The sequence below is a fragment of the Eumetopias jubatus genome, unplaced genomic scaffold, assembly GCF_037043125.1.
Source record: "Eumetopias jubatus isolate StellerSeaLion01/CBP00866 unplaced genomic scaffold, mEumJub1_p1.0 scaffold_8, whole genome shotgun sequence".
Lineage (NCBI taxonomy): Eukaryota > Metazoa > Chordata > Mammalia > Carnivora > Otariidae > Eumetopias > Eumetopias jubatus.
Genome location: NW_028274814.1, coordinates 130558489 through 130577073, shown reverse-complemented (window position 1 = coordinate 130577073; position 18585 = coordinate 130558489). Strand labels below are relative to the sequence as shown.

The 18585-nt window shown below is 38.8% G+C and overlaps 1 protein-coding gene across 3 annotated transcripts in view; it reads left to right on the top strand.

The window, feature by feature from the left end:
- RBFOX2 (RNA binding fox-1 homolog 2) overlaps positions 1–18585 on the top strand; it is a 280863-nt gene that overhangs the window by 85069 nt on the left and 177209 nt on the right. For all 3 annotated transcript variants that reach the window (XM_088025331.1, XM_028088599.1, XM_088025333.1), the window contains exon 2: positions 8105–8155. In XM_088025331.1, coding sequence (XP_087881457.1) covers positions 8105–8155 — 51 coding nt within the window. The remainder of the gene's footprint in view (positions 1–8104; positions 8156–18585) is intronic.

Genomic DNA, 18585 nt, shown 5'->3' with positions numbered 1-18585 from the left:
TTTAATCATCTCAACTTTATGAGGTAGAGTTTATCTATTACACATTCAAGCAAATTGAGGCTCAGAGAGATTAAATGATTCACCCAGAGTCACAGAGTTAGAATGTGATACAGCCAGTATTTGAATCTACATCTCTTTCACTCCCAGAGCCCCTGCTTTCTGTATTGTATCATGAAAGGAGCTGTTTGTAGCTGCAATTAGCACAGTCTGAGGCATGAATCACTTCCGTGATTTGAGAGACCAGAGTTCTCAGCTCTAGGTTCTCTTTTCTGTTTGCTTAATCGAAGTACTTAGGATAGAGCACTTCTCTTTGAGCCTCAGTTTCCTCACCTATAAAGAAAAGGGATTTGATTTGTTATCTTTTCAAAATCTGTCACTGATATTAAAAAGAAGAAATTTTAGTGTGTTCCAGAGGTGGACTGTTAGGACCCAATCAATCGCTGTCAGATTTTAACATGAAACATATTACTTATACAAGGACATTTTTTTTTAACTTAAAAAAGAAAGGGTGTTTGGGGTGGGAGGTGGTGAATGTGACAAAGTACTTTCATCAGTTGTCTTGATCAGGATGTAGAATAAATTATGTTTTATTTTATTCAATGGAGCATGAAAGATTAGTTTACCAGTTACCAGTAGGACTTATGTTGAGATGATGTTGTTAGATACTATCAGATTCATATCCCTTATAAGATGAAGATCTTATCTCTGGGTACCGTGGACCCTATATTGGCTTGGAAGCAGAATGATACCCTCTGGCTGCTTAGCAATCTCTCTTCCGGAGCCAAAGGTTCCTGTTGTTGGGATTGGATTTTGCATGCAGTAACATATGGAATTTAGGTACATCTTCAATTCCTGTGGTGTTCCCTTCCATGTTTATACTTGAAAAACAGTAACTTTGGCTGAAAAACAAGGTAGTGAAATATCTTGGGAAACTTGATTTGCTTCTTTTTCCAGCCAGTGTTTGTTTAAATCAATCTTTCCTTCCGTTGTTAAATGTGTGTAGGGTAATGGGAAGTCCATTTTCAACTGCGAATAAGTTGGTGAAAAATCTGGGCTTGTTACCATTGTCCAAGTTTTGTTTGTAGCAGACAGCTTCGTTTCTGCTGCTTTCCTTTGCTTCTTTTTACTCACCTCTCCCCAAATTGCCTGGTGGCAAGAATTTACTTTGTTCCATTCTCAGTATTTTTCTTTCCCTTTCATTTTGTGAAATGGGTTTGATTTTGTTAGACGCAAAAGAGAGACAATGGGGTGGATTTTAATTTTAATTTTTTTATTGCTTGGTGTAACTTCATTGTACATTTCTGGTTTTCTCAACCCTGCTCCTAGACAGCCCTGTCAGTGATAGAAGCCAATAAGAAATACTCTTGTAATAAGTCTCTGGACATTGAACGTGCAGTCTGTTAAGCAGGTGAAACCAGGGGGAGATTGGCAGAAGAGGGTGTCTTCCTTAGGCTCCTGTTAATGTTTTATGGATCATTCCATTGCTCAGGAGTTATGGTAGAGTATTCTGTCACTATGATATTTCCATGTCAGTGCAGGGAATTTTTGATCTTCAGTGTTGTTAATTTCTCCTGACACTTCTCTTTTAGCTGTATTTTAAAAATGCTTAAGGAAGTAGTACTTTTTGCTTTTCCTCTCAGGTGCAGTATTTTGGATACTTTTTGCAATGGGCAGATGTTTGACTAATCATTAAGAAAAGGTATTGACTTTCAGAATCATTTAGGAAAGTAGCTTTAGAAACCCTGCTGTCTTGTAAGCATGCATCAGTCACTGTACTGAGGTGCGGTCCTCCACGGAGCACCCACCCCGATTCCCACACACACTGTTCCAGAAGATCTTCTGGAGGCCTGAGGTTTGTTGTTGTTGTTGTTGTTGTTTTAAATAGATGTTAGTTATGGTATCAGTTACATTATCTTGTAATTATTATAAGTTTGAGCTCCTCAAGGGCAAGGATACCAACGCTGCATTTGTCATAGGCAATTGTTCAGTCATTCTTACTGAATAAAGGAAGAGTTCTTTTGCTTAAATGGATTTTTCAAACATAGGTGCATGTGGGAGCCTCTAAGCCTCCTGTGAAAGAATATGGAAGTCAGGTGCTAATTTTCTTCTCTGTGTCCACTCTACAAGCATGGCCCACCATAGTTGCTCTATTTGACCATTACTTAAGGAGCCTTCTATTATTCTCTCACAGGTCCACTAACTAGAAGCTTCTAAACAGGTTTAATTGCTGACTTCTGTAGTCACTTAAGGATTCTTGTGGTTGGCATTTTATTTCTTATGTATTCTTTTTATTTTTGAGCAGCCTCTGTGCCTAGGCAGAGTTAGTTTTGAACTCTTTGAGTCTTGCTAGGCCAGAACTTTTATTTATGGAGGTGGATCCATAGCTGCTAAGCCTTTTCTCTTAGAGTTTAACACGTCTGGTTTCTATCCCATCTGTTCCATTAGCTAGCCTTGTAATTCCATCTCTGCTTTAAATATCAGTTATTATTTCTACACTGATTGAAAACTCAGATCGGCACGTCTTAGCTGGTCAGCACTGTCTCAGGGCCAGAGGAGGGTTCTCTACTTGTTGTCACGAAGCTGCAGAAGTCCTGGGTACAGAGTTAAGAGCTAAGTGTGAGGGCATCTCAGCCACTGTCATTAGCTATTTGGCTTTGAGCAAATCACTTAATCTTTCTGAGATTCAGTTTTGTTATCTGTAAAATGAGGGTTACAAAACCTATTTTCTGCATTGTGAGGACTAAGTAAGATTAAATGAAGGTATTTTTGTAAGTTACAAAACGTTATGGAACACTGGTAATAGTGACTTTTTGGGTTCTTTATAATACACCAAATAATACATGAATTTTACATGTTGTAAAATTGGAACAATTCAGCTAAAGCGTGCCCTCTCGGCCTTCCACAAATCTTCTCCCTAGAGGTAACCCCTATGCATTTATTACTCTGTGCATTTATTTACTTTTTACGTGCATGTAGAAATCTCTTTTCGTATTATGATTTAAAAAAGTGCATTGTCCTGCTATCATTTAATATGACATGAGATAATTTGTAGAGATTTTACCTTTTTAAAAACTTGCACACAGGGTGTTGAGATAAATAATAGCACCGATTCTCATTATTAAGGGAGACCAAGGTTCTTTCTGGTTTTTCACTATTACGAACAGCACTGCATTGAAAGTCTTTGCACGTGCTTCTTTGAGCACACGTGCAAGTGGTTATCTAGAGAGGCTACTGAGAGAAAAGATGTGAAATTACAAGAAGGTGTGTGCACTTAGCATTTTAATGATTATTGTCAAATTGCTTTCCAAAACAGTGGTCTCAATATAGTTATATTCTATTAGATGTGAAGGTGCCTATTTACTCTTCTTGCTAACTTGTGATATTTTCTTTTTCATTTTTGCCAGTCTCATGAGTGAAAAATGATATCTCAAATCCAAAAGAATGTTCATAGACAGTATGGTTTGTGAGTGCAAAAAAAAAGCGTAATTGGAAACAATGTAAAAATCTATTAAGAGGAAAATAAGACAGGTGAATAAACTGTGACATAGTTGTAAGATAGAGTACTAAACAGGAGTCACAGCTACTGAGATCCAGTAAAGATGCAATAAGGGGGATTTATCTCATAGTCTGGAGCAAGAAAAGGAAATTGCTAAAGAATACAGATGATAAGATCCATTTCTATAAATTAAAAAACATGAAGAGTTAATGCATTTTGGAGGGACATATTTATACATGATAAAATTAAAAAGGAAAGCAAGCCTTTGTCATTAAGGGTAGGCTGCTTTCAGAGCCAGGAGTTTCTGAGGGCTGGTGAGTTCCAGATAACCTTACCTGAGAGATGGGGGAGAGAGAGGAGCTTGACTTTGCCAAGGCCCATGAAGGAATGAGTCCATTTCCTCTGACATCTATCTGTGCAGCCTGCTACATTTATTTGTCTTTGCTGTTAATGTTTCTGACAATACCAGCTTGTAGGTTTGATTTTTTTCCTTATAAAAAGTTCTTTGCATTGTTGAACTCAAGAATATAGTTTATATGTGGGATATTCTCTGGGAGTGATGAATGTTAATTTTGCTTTTGGATGTTTTCCATTACTTTCTTAATCATATAATTTCTTTCTCAGACAATCTTAAAATAGTTACTGTAAAAAAATAATATGGAATGGTTATTGTAGAAGAGAAGCTGATAAAATGGAAAGAATAGGGGCTTTGGAGTCCAACAGACCTGGGTTGAAAGTTTTTTCCTTACTCAGTCCTGTGCTTTATTATCTCCTCTTTGCTGCTTTCTGCTCCTCCTCCCCTCCATCCTGAAACTATACCTGATTTAGTTGCTCAGTATCTAGTCGTTATCACCATCTTTATCATCATCATTGCTGTTAAAATCTGTAGGGAATGGTGTCAAAGTAAATTACAGAATCCAGAACAAACAAGACACTTACTGTGGATTTCAGAAGGAGCCCTGTTCTTTTTGTTGTCTCTAAGCTGTATATGTCTCCCCTGTAAAAATGAGTGTGAAAGCAGCTAACCGTGGCCCATTATTATTATTGTTATTAAATAATAGGTTGATTGACATAGAATTCACAGACCATAAATCTCACCCTTTTATTTGTTTATTTTTTAAAAGATTTATTTATTTGAGAGAGAGCACGAGCAGGGGGAGGGGCAGAGGGAGAAGCAGACTCTCCTCCGAGTAGGGAGCCCGACGCGGGGCTCTGTCCCAGGACCCTGGGATCATGACCTGAGCCGAAGGCAGACGCTTAACTGACTGAGCCACCCAGGTGCCCCAGATCTCACCCTTTTAAAGTGATATTAGTAGTTTTTAGTGTTTTGGTAGTTTTTAGTATAATCATAAAGCTATACGTCTGTCATCACTAATTCCAGAACGTTGTCATCATCAAAACCAAACCCAGTACCTGTTACCACTTACTCCCCATTTCACCCTTTTATCCCCTAGAGCTGCTAATCTCTTTTCTTTCTCTATGGATTTGTCCATTCTGAATATTTTGTATAAATGGAGTCATACAATTTGCTGTTTTTTTTTTTTTCACTTAGCGTGGTGTTTTCAATATTATGTTGTATCAGTACTTTGTTCCTTTGTGTTACCCACTGACATTCAGTTATGGTTATATCATACTTTATTTATCCATTCATCAACTGGTGAACATTTGGATTGTTTCCACTTTTTGGATTATGAAATAAAGCTGCTATGCACATTCCAGTACAAGGTTTTGTGTGGATCTGTGTTTTCAGTTTTATTCCTTACACCTAATGTGGAATTGCTGGATCATATGGTAATTCTGTTGTAACATTTTGAGGGATTGGCAGACTGTTTCCAGAGTGCCTTTACCACTTTATATTCCTGCTGGCAATGTATGGAATTCCAGTTTCTCCACATCTTCACTAAAGTTTGTCTTTTTTTCATAACGGGTGTGAAGTATTTTCTCATTGCAATTTTGATTTGCATTTCCCTAATGACTAATGAGGTTGAGCATATTTTCATGTACTTATTGGCCATTTGTATTTCTTCTTTGGAGAACTTCCTGTGCATATCCTTTCCTCATTTTAAAATTTAGGTTGTCTTTTTAAGAGTTCTTTATATATATTTTGAATACAGGCACTTTATCAGATGACTTTTGCAGTATATTCTCCCATTCTGTGAGTTGTCTTTTCATATATTGATGGAGTTTCCCCCCTCACTTTACTGAGGTATAATTGACCTATAACGTTGTATAAGTTCAAGGTGTACAAGGTTTTGATTTGGTGCACTTATATATTGGGAAGTGATTACCAGCGCAGTGTTAGCAAACACCTGCCTCATGTCACATAATTACTATTTATTTGTTATGGTGAGAACGTTTAAGATCTACGTTCTTAGTACCTTTCAAGTATATAATACAGTATTATTAACTGTAATCACTATGCCAGACATCAGATTCCCAGAATTGATGGTATCCTTTGAGTCCCAGAAGTTTTTAATTTTGTCAAAGTCCAATTTGTTGTTTCCTTTGCCACTTGTTTTTTTGATGTCATACTGAAGAAACTATTGCCTAACCAAAAGTCATGAAGATTTGCTTCTCTGTTTTCTTCTAAGAGTTTTGTGGTTTTAGATCTGTGATCTATTTTGAGTTTTCTGTATGGTGTAAGATAGCGTTCCAACTTCATTCTTTTATATGTTGATAGCCAGTTGTCCCAACACCATTTGTTGAAAAGGCTGTTCTTACCCCCGTTGATTTTCTTGGAACCCTTTTCAAAAATCATAATTTTAACGTAATTTTAAGGGTTTATTTCAGGACTCTCAGTTGTAGCCCATCAGTCTATATGTCTACCCTCAGGCGAGTATTATACTATCTTGATTACTGTTGCTTTGCAGGAAACTTTGAAATCAGGAAACATGAATCCTTCAGCTTTACTCTTCTTTCTCAGGATTGTTTGGCACCTATAATTTTTTAAGGCTGTTATCTTTGGTGTGCTTTCTCTGGGGAGACTGAATTTATAAATGTCCAAAATAGAGACTTAGGAATCAAAAAGGAGAATGTGGATTTTCTATGATTGAATCAGTGATGAATGCCAAAATAAATTCAGCTTATTGAACTCCATTTATTTATCCATTGTTTTGTGTGCCCACCGTGTGTTAGACACTGTGCTAGATTGCAGGGAAACCGCAGTGCACAGACATGATGTCTCTGCAGTGAGCTCATGTTGGCTCCTGGCTTCATGTTTTTGAATGCAGTGTGGATGTTTGATTATCAAAGATAAGGATATAATCAAAGCAGATCTATCATTGGTGGGAAAGTACTCTTGCCAATATTTGAAAGTCCTGTCAATGCAAATTCTTACCTTGTTATTCTGCTAGTTAGAATGAAAGTATGGATGGATGGAAAAAGAGGGTGAGTATTTTCCAGGTAGCTGTGTTGAGCATGTTGAAGAAACTACAAAAGCACCATATGTTCTCATTTACACTTGGGTGTGCACATGGATCTCTTCCCATTTAAAAGTTCACTTGAAGGCAAGGGCCTTGTGTTATTGATCTTTCTTGCTGATGACTATCATCTAACTGTACTTTAAAAATATTAGGTGTTCAGGGAGCCTGGGCGACTCAGTCAGTTAAGCGTCCAACTCTTGATTTTGGCTCAGGTGATGATCTCGGGGTTGTGAGATCGAGCCTTGTATCGGGCTCCACACTGGGCATGGAGCCTGCTTAAAGTTCTGTCTGTCCCTCTGCCCCTCTTCCCCCCTTCTCTTTCTAAAAAAAAATTAGGTGTTCAGTATGTGTTGACTGAATGATTGAATGGGTCAAGCCATGAATGAGTGCTCATATCATATGACCTTATACTAGTTTAGTATATAGCCAACTTTTATTGGCTATCATTCTTGCCCTCAAGGATCTTGATTTAGTGGTTAATGTGAAGATGAGACCCTCGATATGATACACCTTTACGAAAATAAGATTTATTGAGTCATAAATTATATGAAAAGGAAATTGTACAAATAGCTTAAATGCATTTTAATATATACATGTTAGGAGTCACTTGGGTCCATAGGGTGATATAGGGCGGTAGAGGAAGTCCTGAGCAGAGGTGGGATTTCATGTAGGGTTCAAAGAATTGAAGGAACACATGTTGATAGAGGGGAGTGGCTAAAACTTCTAGGGCAAGAGGTAGTTCTCAGAACGGGTGGTACTGTTCGGCCAGGAGACTTCTGGGAAAGTATGGATGTTTTTGGTTGTCCTTGTGTTTAGGATTGCTACAGGCTTTTAGTGGTTTAGGGCCAGGGAGGCTAAAGTCCCACAATGTGAAGTTAGGAGTTGATTTGCCTCAAATCACAGTGGCTCCCTATTTGAAATATACTGGGAAGGAAACAGATTTAGCTGTATAAGGAGGGAAATAGTGTTTATGAGTAGTTTTTTAAGCAAATACTATTTGTTTGTTTGGTTTGGGTTTTGCCATTGTAGAGGCTGAACTGGGAGAGGTATGTAGTTAGAGTGGAATATAGCAATGGAACATCTTAGGAACTGTTGCAGGAATTTATATTTGATCAGTTTGGATGATTTTGGTGATTCTTAACATTTTATTTTGTCTTATAGTTTGATTTTCTTTTCTTTCTCTTAGAACGAGCCTCTGACCCAAGGTTATCATGGATTCCCAGCACGGGACAGCCAGGTTGGTATCTGCTGTTATAACTCAGATGGGGTGTGTGTGTGTGTGTGTGTTCATTCTAAGGATGCTATGGTAGAGAGCATTTCCTGAAATAATTTTGGAGAGTGATGTGGTTAGTTTCAGCAATGACTTTACATTTAGAGATACAAATAAAATATATTTTTTAATCCTAAAAGAATTGTAATCATGTTACTGAAATTGTGGATATTACAGGGAAAAAAAAATCACTCAGGCACAGCCATATTGCTTTTGTTTTTTCTTCTCCAGGCTGATAGTAATTTTTTAACCTGGTTTTCTTGATGTGTCATAATTCCTAGTGTGGGTTTGTCTCTTAATTCTCTGCCACTTAGCCCCTGCCTGCACAGATTTTTTTGAGTCCTTGCAATAATCTGCAACAAGAAAATTCCATTCTCCTTCCTGGGGGAATTCAGCCTTATGGTTTTAATCAGGGAAGGCTTGCTTGAGAGAGGGAAGTTTCTGCTGCGTTTCTTTGTTAGATGGGGATGATGATTGGAAGAAAGCCCAGGTCCTACTGTGGGTAGAGCAGTACTGCTTCCTATGAGACATCCTCTGGATGCTTTAGGTGAGTGCATAAAATGCCTTCCCTATCCTTCCACTGTTTGAAACCTTGGGCAGATGAGGCTGAAGCTGCATTAGGTTAGAAGAACAGGTAAAGCTGCCTCAGAGGAATGATGTGGCTTAAGATACCTACCCTCTGAATTTGCCTCTTTGCTGTTTGGGCATATAGATATTTTTCAGGAGATTTGAAAGGGTAGCTCCTAGCACTATCTTTGAATGCCTATCCAACTTTCCTATAGGGTTGTCCAAAAAGACCCTCACTGTTAGGCTTGTCCAAAGGACATGTGTCATCAGAGTGCTAACCCAGAGTGTTGTGACATAGTTGAATCTCATCAGAGCCCCTGAAGCTGATCTTAACAACTAGGATGGCCCCATCATCAGCGGTCATCTGTTTGAGTACTTGCCCAGTTCTTGTACTTTTGGTGCTGGGTTGGCATCAGACCAGCCCCAGGTGGGGTATGGAGAAAAAGGGGGAGGGAGAGTGGTGTTGATCTCTGTGTTCATCTCCCGGTGGGATCATCACCGTTGGCATTGAAGTTTGTCCCTATGGAAGTTTTTGTTGAAAGATACAATCATTTACTTCAAATCTAAAGAAAATGTAGAGGATTTTCTTTCTTTCTCTCTTTCTGGTTTGGATCTGCTCTAGAGCTTTTGTAAGCTGTGAAATTTATGCCCTTTGATAGTAGTTCTATATCGTGGCCATATATCAGGAAAAGTACTACTGCCTAGAAATCATCCCCCAGAGGTTCTGACTGGTAGGTCTAAAATCGGGTTTAGTCATTCACATACTTAGAAATCCTTATAGGTGATGCTGTTTTGCAGCCGGGGTTGAGAACTGTAGTCCTATGGGCTACTTTAAAAGGAGTGACATTTTCTGTTTCATCCTGTACTTTTCACCTAGGACCTTTAAAACATAAAGGATCATGGTCAGTCTCTATCCAGTCTTGGATACCAGTGCATATGTTTACTTATTTATAAAATTTTGCTTATGTTGGATATAGGCTTATTTTAGATATAGGAAGGTAAAACTAATTGAAGTAAAGTATGGGAATAGACGTACTGAATTTAAAAGGATCTGAAAGGTACTGTATAATGCTCCGTTCTTCTGTGGGGATTGCAGATCAATAAGAAACTAAGCAAAAGGAATTAAGAGGAATTTGTTAAAGCACAGTTGCTTGGAACTGCTTTATTTTTCCTTTCTCTTGTGGAAGGGACCCACTTCTGTAACCTGCATCTTCATTACTCATACTGTCTCTGCTGTAGGTCTATGCAGACCCTTTTGCCATAGTTTAAAGCTGCTAATTTACTTTGAGGCACATTCTGATGGTGACAGGTTTATATTAGTTTATTTTCTTGGGCTTTATTTTGTTCTCTGACTGGATCTTTGAATTAGAGATCTTAGAGCAGTGCAAACAGGCAAATATTGAATAGCTGCTTGTTGTATTTGATGAATACAGAATCCAAATGAGTACTGCTAATTAATGCGCCTAACCTTGTGAACTCTCACTTTGTGCGCTGAGGTTTGGGAGGCATTTATCAGTGTGCAGCACTGGTCACTGAGCAGCCTGAGCTGGGCAGAAGCTGAACTTGTGATCTTTACGTCTCCCCAGAGTGGTTTGGCTCAGCAAATCCAGGAGCCAGGAGGGTGAGGTGAAGGTGAATTTTAATTGTGTGTATTTATTTGCCCTCATTCTTTTGCTGTTCCTTTCTAAACAGATAGGAACCGTCCCCAGACAGGATTTTTATTAGCATCTCCTCATGATTTTAAAAGAGGCAAAGTTAAAATCCTGGTCCTCCTAGAGCACTGTCATCGTACTTTCCCACCTCATCCTCACAGTCATCTTTTGAAGTAGACAAAACAAACACTTCTTTGGAGAGAGCAGAAAACTGAGGCACACAGAGATAAAGTGGCTTATCCAGGGTAACCATACCAGACAGTAGCTGCATAAGAACTGAAATTTGTCTTCTCTTTGTTGAGGGCCCTTTCCTCTGTCCTGGGGACTGTTCCCTGTGTGGTCGTGTGCGTGTGTGCCTGCTCACTCCCATCCTTCATTTATCGTTTGGCGGCTTCATAGGCCTCATGAAGCTCAGCCACAGATTTAGGAAGCCATGGCCCCTGGTTAAGGATTATTACCCCTGAGTTCCTTAGCACCAAGTAGACCAGCATCTCACTGTTTAGTGACCTTTTTCATGCTGTTATGTAAGCTCCCACCAGCACATTTGAATTAGAAACCTGTGGAGCAAAGGAGGGAAAAAAACACCTGCCACCTTGTAGAGGTTTTGCTTTTTTATGTGCAGTTACCCCAGCCTTCTTTCCCAATCAGTTAGCAAGCTTTATGAGATTACAAGCCATTGCATTCATAAAGCACTCCACGCACTTCACCGTGCTTGCTAATGGGCTTTCTCTGTGGAAGTGCAGGAGACGAACATTGTCCAGATTTACAGAAGTGAAAACCAGCTGGAAGGCTGAGTGTCTCACCTAAGGCTGTGCAGGAGGTTGGATTGGTGATACAATATAGCGGTTTAGATTCCCAGCTGCTGTTTCTCCGTGGTTTATGTATATGTATATGCGCAGGTGCTTATTTGAGTGTTAAGGCTGGAATATTTTGTGGGTTTGTAAGATTTTTAAATGAGAGAATGTTTGTGTGTATTAACTCCACAGAGTTTTTAGATGGGAGGGCCTTAGGAGTATCAGTCTGATTAGAAGGGGGCTTAGTTCTGCATAGCAAGCTTACTATTTTTGCCAACATTATTTGTTTAGGATGGCTTTCGGGGGCTTCTGGAGAGTACGGTGGGAATCCCGAGGCCAGCCCCTTGCCATCTCTTGGTGCCATAACTTTATGTCTGCTATATTAGGATGGCCATATAATTCATCATTCTAGTTGGAGCACTTTTGAGAGTGAAAAGCGATGCTCATTTTGGAACAGTCCCAGGCAAACTGAGACGGGTGCGGTGTGTGGTCATCTTAGCTGTAATTCCAGAACTGTAGCGAATGTCCCCTTAACTGATGTGATCAGGAATTGGGATTATGGCACAGTGCATTGACTAACATTTAACCTGGGTGGGAACGAAACATCGCCATTCACATCTGAGACTCTTGGTTGGGTTCAAGTGTTGAGTCAGGTGTAGAGCTGAGAATAATAGTATGTTAAAAAAAACTAATGTTTGTAAAGTACTTTACAGTGTGCTTCCGTGTTTACTGAGTTTTGATCTTCACAATAGCTCTACTAGGTAGGTGGGGCTTTATTATCTCTATAAGAAAACCAGTGCAGGGGGCGCCTGGGTGGCTCAGTCAGTTAAGCATCTGACTCTTGATTTCAGCTCAGGTCATGATCTCAGAGTCCTGGGATAGAGCCCACATCAGGCTCCCCACTCAGCAGGGAGTCTGCTTGGGAATTCTCTCCCTTTCCCTCTGCCCCTTCCCCTGCTTATGCACACACTTTCAAATAAATAATAAATAAATAAATCTTAAAAAAAATAGAACCAACACAGAGATTTTTAAATGAATTTCCAGTGTCACGTAGAGGGGAGGTGGCAGAAATAGGCTTGAACCCTGGATTTTCAGCCTCTAGTGTCTTGTATTTCCCTTTTGTGTTCTTCTGTCAGTGTTCTCTCTTCCTTGAATGGGGATATTCTCTTGCTAGTGTGACAAGATATTATGGAATCCTTGGGGAATGTAGCAACATGAAAAGGCTTCATATGACCTGGATATCCCTTGAGTAACTTATGTCTGTCAAGTTTTCTTCCTGTCTTGTTTGTTAAAATAGCTTGTGGTTCACAGTTTATCTTTTTGTATTTTATTTATTTATTTATTTATTTTTTAAAGATTTTATTATTTGACAGAGAGAGAGACATAGCAAGAGCAGGAACACAAGCAGGGGGAGTGGGAGAGGGAGAAGCAGGCTTCCTGTGGAGCAGGGAGCCCGATGCCGGGCTCGATCCCAGGACCCTGGGATCATGACCTTAGCTGAAGGCAGACACTTAACGACTGAGCCACCCAGGTGCCCCAATCTTTTTGTATTTTAAATATAAAGAAAAAAAATGTCATAGTGTTAGGCTCTTTATCTTATTTCTAAAATGCTGGTCAGTGGCTCCTTAAAATTTTTTTCCTTTTCCTCAAATTCTGTTGAAAAGCCACTCTATCTACATGTTTGGGTGAAACACGGAAACAGTGAGAATGTCAAAGGAGATGTTCAAGTTGGCAGATGTGACTTTGTTAGAGGTTTTAATTGGGAGTGGCAGCCGTACTTTTAATTGAGAGGATAGGTTAAAAATGACCTAAGAGGGGTGCCTGACTGGCTCAGTCAGTTAAACATCCAACTCTTGATTGAAGCTCAGGTCTTGATCTCAGGGTCATGAGTTCAAGCCCCGTGTTGGGCTCCACACTAGGCGTGGAGTCTACTTAAAAAAACAAAAACAAAAATAAAAATGACCTAAGGGATTTATTTTTCAAAAGTATTTTCTTTCTTCAGAATTGGAAAAAAAATTTCTTTTTCTAACCAGTTCTTCCTTTTATCCCTGGAAATGGGCTTTATTTTAGTCAAAGTTTTTACAAATTAACTTTCAGGGCTTTTAGTTATTTTGATTGGGAGCCATGGACAATAGCATATGCATTTTCTGTTGTACTCCTTTGGTTTGGTGCCAAAGAAATGGCTACTTTTCCTCCCTTGGGGAGAGTTAGAATGGAGGACAAGGTAAGAGAGTGTTCAAGTTCTAGCTCAGTGCTTTCAAGCTTAAAAAAGACAACAACCCCTAGTAGGCAATACCTTTAACATCATAACCCAGTACACACACACACACACACACACACACACACACACACACACACGAGTAGAACTTAGAATTAGTCTTCCAAATAGTACTTACCCTTACTGTGTTGTAAGTACTGTATATTTTCCATTCCTTTCCATTCAACAATTGATTGAGCAAAATTGATTTTCTGGACCTACTAATAGATGGCAGTCTGTAGTTTTAAAGAACAAAATTCTAATAATTGTTGTCTTTAAAAATGCAACCTTAAAGAACTCCATATACTTTAGCAGTTGCTTCCCTATTCCACATCCCTCTGCAGCCACTCATCTGCTTTCTGTCTCTGTGGATTTGCCAGTTCTGGACATTTCCTATAAATGGAATCACACAATAGCTGGTCTTTTGTGACTGGCTTCTTTTCACTCAGCATAATCTTTTCAAGGCTCATCCGTGTTGTAGCAGGTGTCAGTACTTCATTCCTTTTATTGGTTGAGTAATATGCCATCGTATGGTGCAGGGAGGATTTGTACATGAGCCTACTGCCTACCTCTGTAGCTCCCTGCAGCTCTCTTACTTACAGTTGGCATTTGCCACGTGGGCGTTCTTGAACAAGCTTGACCCCAGCTTCAGTGTGGAATCACTGTCCCTTCTGCCTTCACTATGCACTGCTCTTCACCCAGATGCTCACCTTCTCATTCAGATCACAAGTACACAATTTACTCCTCTGAGAAGCCTTTCCTGACTACACCAGTCTGAAGATACCCAGATACATAACCTGATCGTTCAGTTGCGCTTTCTTCAGATCTCATCATCATCATCTGAAATTGTCTAGTGCACGTACTTTATTGTGCATCTCTCCCACTAAAATATGCTCTGCAAGCTGTGACTTTGCTTAGAGCAGAGCTTGACATGTAGGAGGAGATCAATAAATATTTGTTGAAAGAATAAATGAAAATTATGTTGTTTAATGTCAAAGACTTTGAAAGGTTTGAGGCAGGGAAGTGATGTGATTTATTTTCCATTTTTAAAAACAACATTCTGGCTGCTGTGAAGTATTAAATTTTAGGAGGACCAAAAAAAAAAAAAAAGGCAGCCTTAGTTTATTATTTGCTGTGTTTAATATCAGTTCTACCTAGGACTTATTTGTCAAATGAGAAATTTTACAACCCTCCTCTCCCCCACAGCTGGAAACTGTATTAAAATGCCTGGTTCAGAAGTAAATTGTTTCATACCCCTTCTGTATCTCACAATCTATAATAATTTTCTTACTGGCCCCCTTTTAATTAAAAATACTTCTGCGTTGCCTTAAATTACATACAAAATTCCTTTTTTTTTCTCTCTGCTAGGTTGTATAGAACCCCACTCTCAGCCTTCATGCAAGGAAGATTATAAAATGGTTGCTTCTCCCCAATCTCTGACACCAGGTCACCCATCAGTGGTCAGGTCCTCTGCGATGTTGCCTTACACCCTCTAGTGGATGAGGGGCTGGTAAATGCTGTGGCATCTGGTGTTCTAGCATTTTGCTCAAACCATATAATTAGCTTCAGATTTACTCTTGCATTTTAGATCATTTCCTTCTACAAATAGTTCATAAGCTTTTTCCTTCTGGAAAAGACCATTTCATTTCATCTGCTGCTGTCTGCCATGTGTCTAAATAACATGCCTATTCTGCTATTTCTTGATTTACCAATTTTAGACACTATATGTTGGCTTCCTAATGTTGGAGATGAGATATTAACAGTTTTCTAGACACTGTCTCCTCCTTGCTAATAAAGCCATTTGGACTCCTGGGTTGCTCAGTCTTGGTTAAGTGTCTGCCTTTGGCTCAGGTCATGATCCCAGGGTCCTGGGATCGAGCCCCGTGTCGGCCTCTCTGCTCGGTGGGGAGCCTGCTTCTCCTTCTCCCTGTGCCTGCCTCTCTGCCTACTGTGTTCTCTCTCTCTGTCAAATAAATAAATAAAATCTTAAAAAAAAAAGCCATTTAAAAAAATCAGTGTTTATTACTAATTTATGGTTATATAATAATTACATTATTATGACTAAATGTAACTGAATCACAATGATTATATTCACTTTCTTATATACTTTTTCATTTCCCTTGGAGTTATTAAATATATACATGCATATATATAGAAAATTACAATAAATAAATTTAGTAATCACTTAAAAAAAGCACTATTGAGATATAATTTCCATACCATAAAAGTCATTCAATGTAATTATACTTATTCAGTGATCTTATAAAATTCATAGAGTTGTGCCACCATCATCACAGTTTGGTTTTAGAATATTTCCATAAACACCCCGTGCCCCTCCCCCCAAATTTTCTTGAAATTTTTTGCAGTTCCCACTCTTACCCTAAACAGAAACTGCTGATCTGTTTCCTGACTTTATCTTTTCTGGATATTTCATGTAAATGGGATCCTATGATATGTATGTCACCTTTCCTGTGTGACTTCTGTCATTTAGCATAATGTTTTTGAGGTTCATCCATGTTGTAGTTAGTATGTATCACTATGTCATTACTCTTTGTTGCCTAATAGTATTTTTTTGTATGGATGTACCCCATTTTGTTAATCCATTTACCAATTGATAATTTGGATTGTTTTCAGTTTGACAATTATGAATAATGTCGTTATGAACATTTGCATAGAAGTCTTTGTGTGGACATATGTTTTAATTCCTCTTGGGCAGATTTCTAGGAGTGGAATTGTTGGGTTTTATGGTAAGCTCGTGTGTAACTTTAAGAAACTACCACGCTGTTTTCCAAAGTGGCTTGGTTTTATCCACCTTTTGATTATACAGAGTATGTTTTGGTAGCTCATTGTGGTTTTAATTTGCGTTTCCTAATACTGAAAGATGTAGAGTTGCCTTTTTATTTGCTTATTAGCCATTCACATGTCTTCTTTGTTGAGATACCTGTTTAAGTCTTTTGCCCTGCCCACTTTTTACTTGGTTCGTTTGTCCTCTTATTGAATTGTAAGAGTTCTTTATATATTCTGGATACAAGTTCTTTGTCAGATTTACAGTTTGCAAATTTTTTTTCTCAGTTACGAGATTTTGCAAGACAAATCTGTCCCCTCTCCCAATAAAACAGTACTATATTTTCATCCTTATTTGCTCAATTTGGATAAACTCTGTGTAAGTATCATAAGAAAGAGACTATGGAAACCAGCATTTGACTGTCTTTGTTCAGTACTGGTGATTGCTCCCAGGAAGATTGGTAGGTTTATAGTGGGTTTGTGATTGGCTGACATAGCCTCCAGATCTTTAGTGGCAGGCATTTTTGGGCAAGAAAGCCCTTCGGGTAGTGAAGAGCAGTTACGCTGATTTCTGCTTGTCCTAAGAGGTGTGATATGGTAGAGGGTCAACCACAGTCGTTGGCTTTTTTTTCTTCTTTAACCAAGGCACTGTAGTTTCCGTAAGGCTGTTTCATAGAAATTCCTCCGGACACACACACATGCACACATCTGCACAAACCACACCCTGGCTTTGGATTTAAATATCAGTGCTGCCATTTCAGGCTGTATGACTTTGGGCAAGTATTTTCCTTCTCTGAGCCTCAGTTTCTTCATCTATAAAATAGGAATAGTATCTACTGTGAAAGGTTGTTATGCAATTAGAGGTAACATACGTAAATTTCCCAGCATAGGATAGGTCATTAAGTTATTTTTCTCATTAATTTTATGGAAAAGAGGCCTTAGGGAAGCTTTATAAGGAAATATTTAGTTTCTGCAGTCTCTGATTTAAGTCTTTTTCCTTTTGATTTACCATGTGAAATGAAGTATATCTGTAGATTTGAAATTTCTAATTCAGGAACATAGCTTTACCATATTTCCAAGAATAATATGCTTGTGTGTGGGGAATGAAACCTGTGTAAGTTTATTTACGTAACTCATTATGGGTCTTGGCAGCATCAGTAGAAAGAGGGAGTCAGTTTTGAGACTGTCATGACTTGAACAGAATCTGGCCAAACTGCACCAGACATTCAAGGCTCTCTACAACCATTGTGCTCATTGTTAGTCCCTTCCACATATTTCTTCTACTATGCATGACTCCTCAGAGTCCTTCAGATCTCTGTCCTGGATATTTATTTCTTCCTAGTGCCTTTTGTTTGAAATATTTCTCCTGTTCCCAGCAGAACCCTAAGTATCTTTCAGGATCCCTGGCCATAACTTAACCTGCTGTATGAAACCTTTTCTTACTGCTTCTACTCATTTGAACTCATTTAACACATCATATGCATGAGCATTTCCATAAGTGTCAGATCCAGTGAGTTTGGTAAATTTTATGAAGACCATGAGCAAAATTTAACTTCTTTAAGGCTCAGTGTTCTCATCAGTGAAAGTGAGGAGGACAGTACTTACTTTTGTAAGCATTACATTTCTAAAAATTTCCTAGGTCAAGAGTGACTTATTAGCTCATGTGATATTTCACTGCCTCTACCTTCTGCTTTTCCTGTAGTCTAGAAAGTCTCTTTTCATCTCTGGGCCCAAGTTTTTTCTTTTTCCTTTAAGGACCTTTTTGGCTCTAATGGGTTTGACTTTGTGGTTCTTGGCAGTATCACGCTTCCTTATGGAAACAATGGGAGTTTTTATCACTTAACTTCCTACCTCTGAATTCAGCAGGGCTGTTCTGGATCTGTGGATAGATGAGTGACTCGAGCCAGAAGCACAGAAAGGATGGCTGGCTTTCTTCTCATCGCTCTTCTGTATGCAGTTTCTTTGTCACATCCTGTCTTTTATTCCATGGTTTGACTTCTTCCCCCGGCTTTGCCAGTTTTTACTCCGTTTGGGCTTGCTGTGATTTTAGGTTGTCAGAACAGTTTGTATTCGTCTCTTGACCCAAATCCTTATTATTTTATAAATGGATGGATCATAACTTCACTGGTTGGCTTTCCAGTAGATTGGCCTGATCCTTTGTATATAAGCATTTGATTTGTGCTGTAATGAGAAGCTTAATATGGCCTTCAAAAAGAATTATCTGACTAAAGATTATTAATCACTGGGACTACTTATAAAGGAAAACTATAGAATTTTCTTTATTAGCAGTTTTCAAAATCAGGTAATTCATCTCTTTAGAATTGTTTAGGACGGCCACATAGT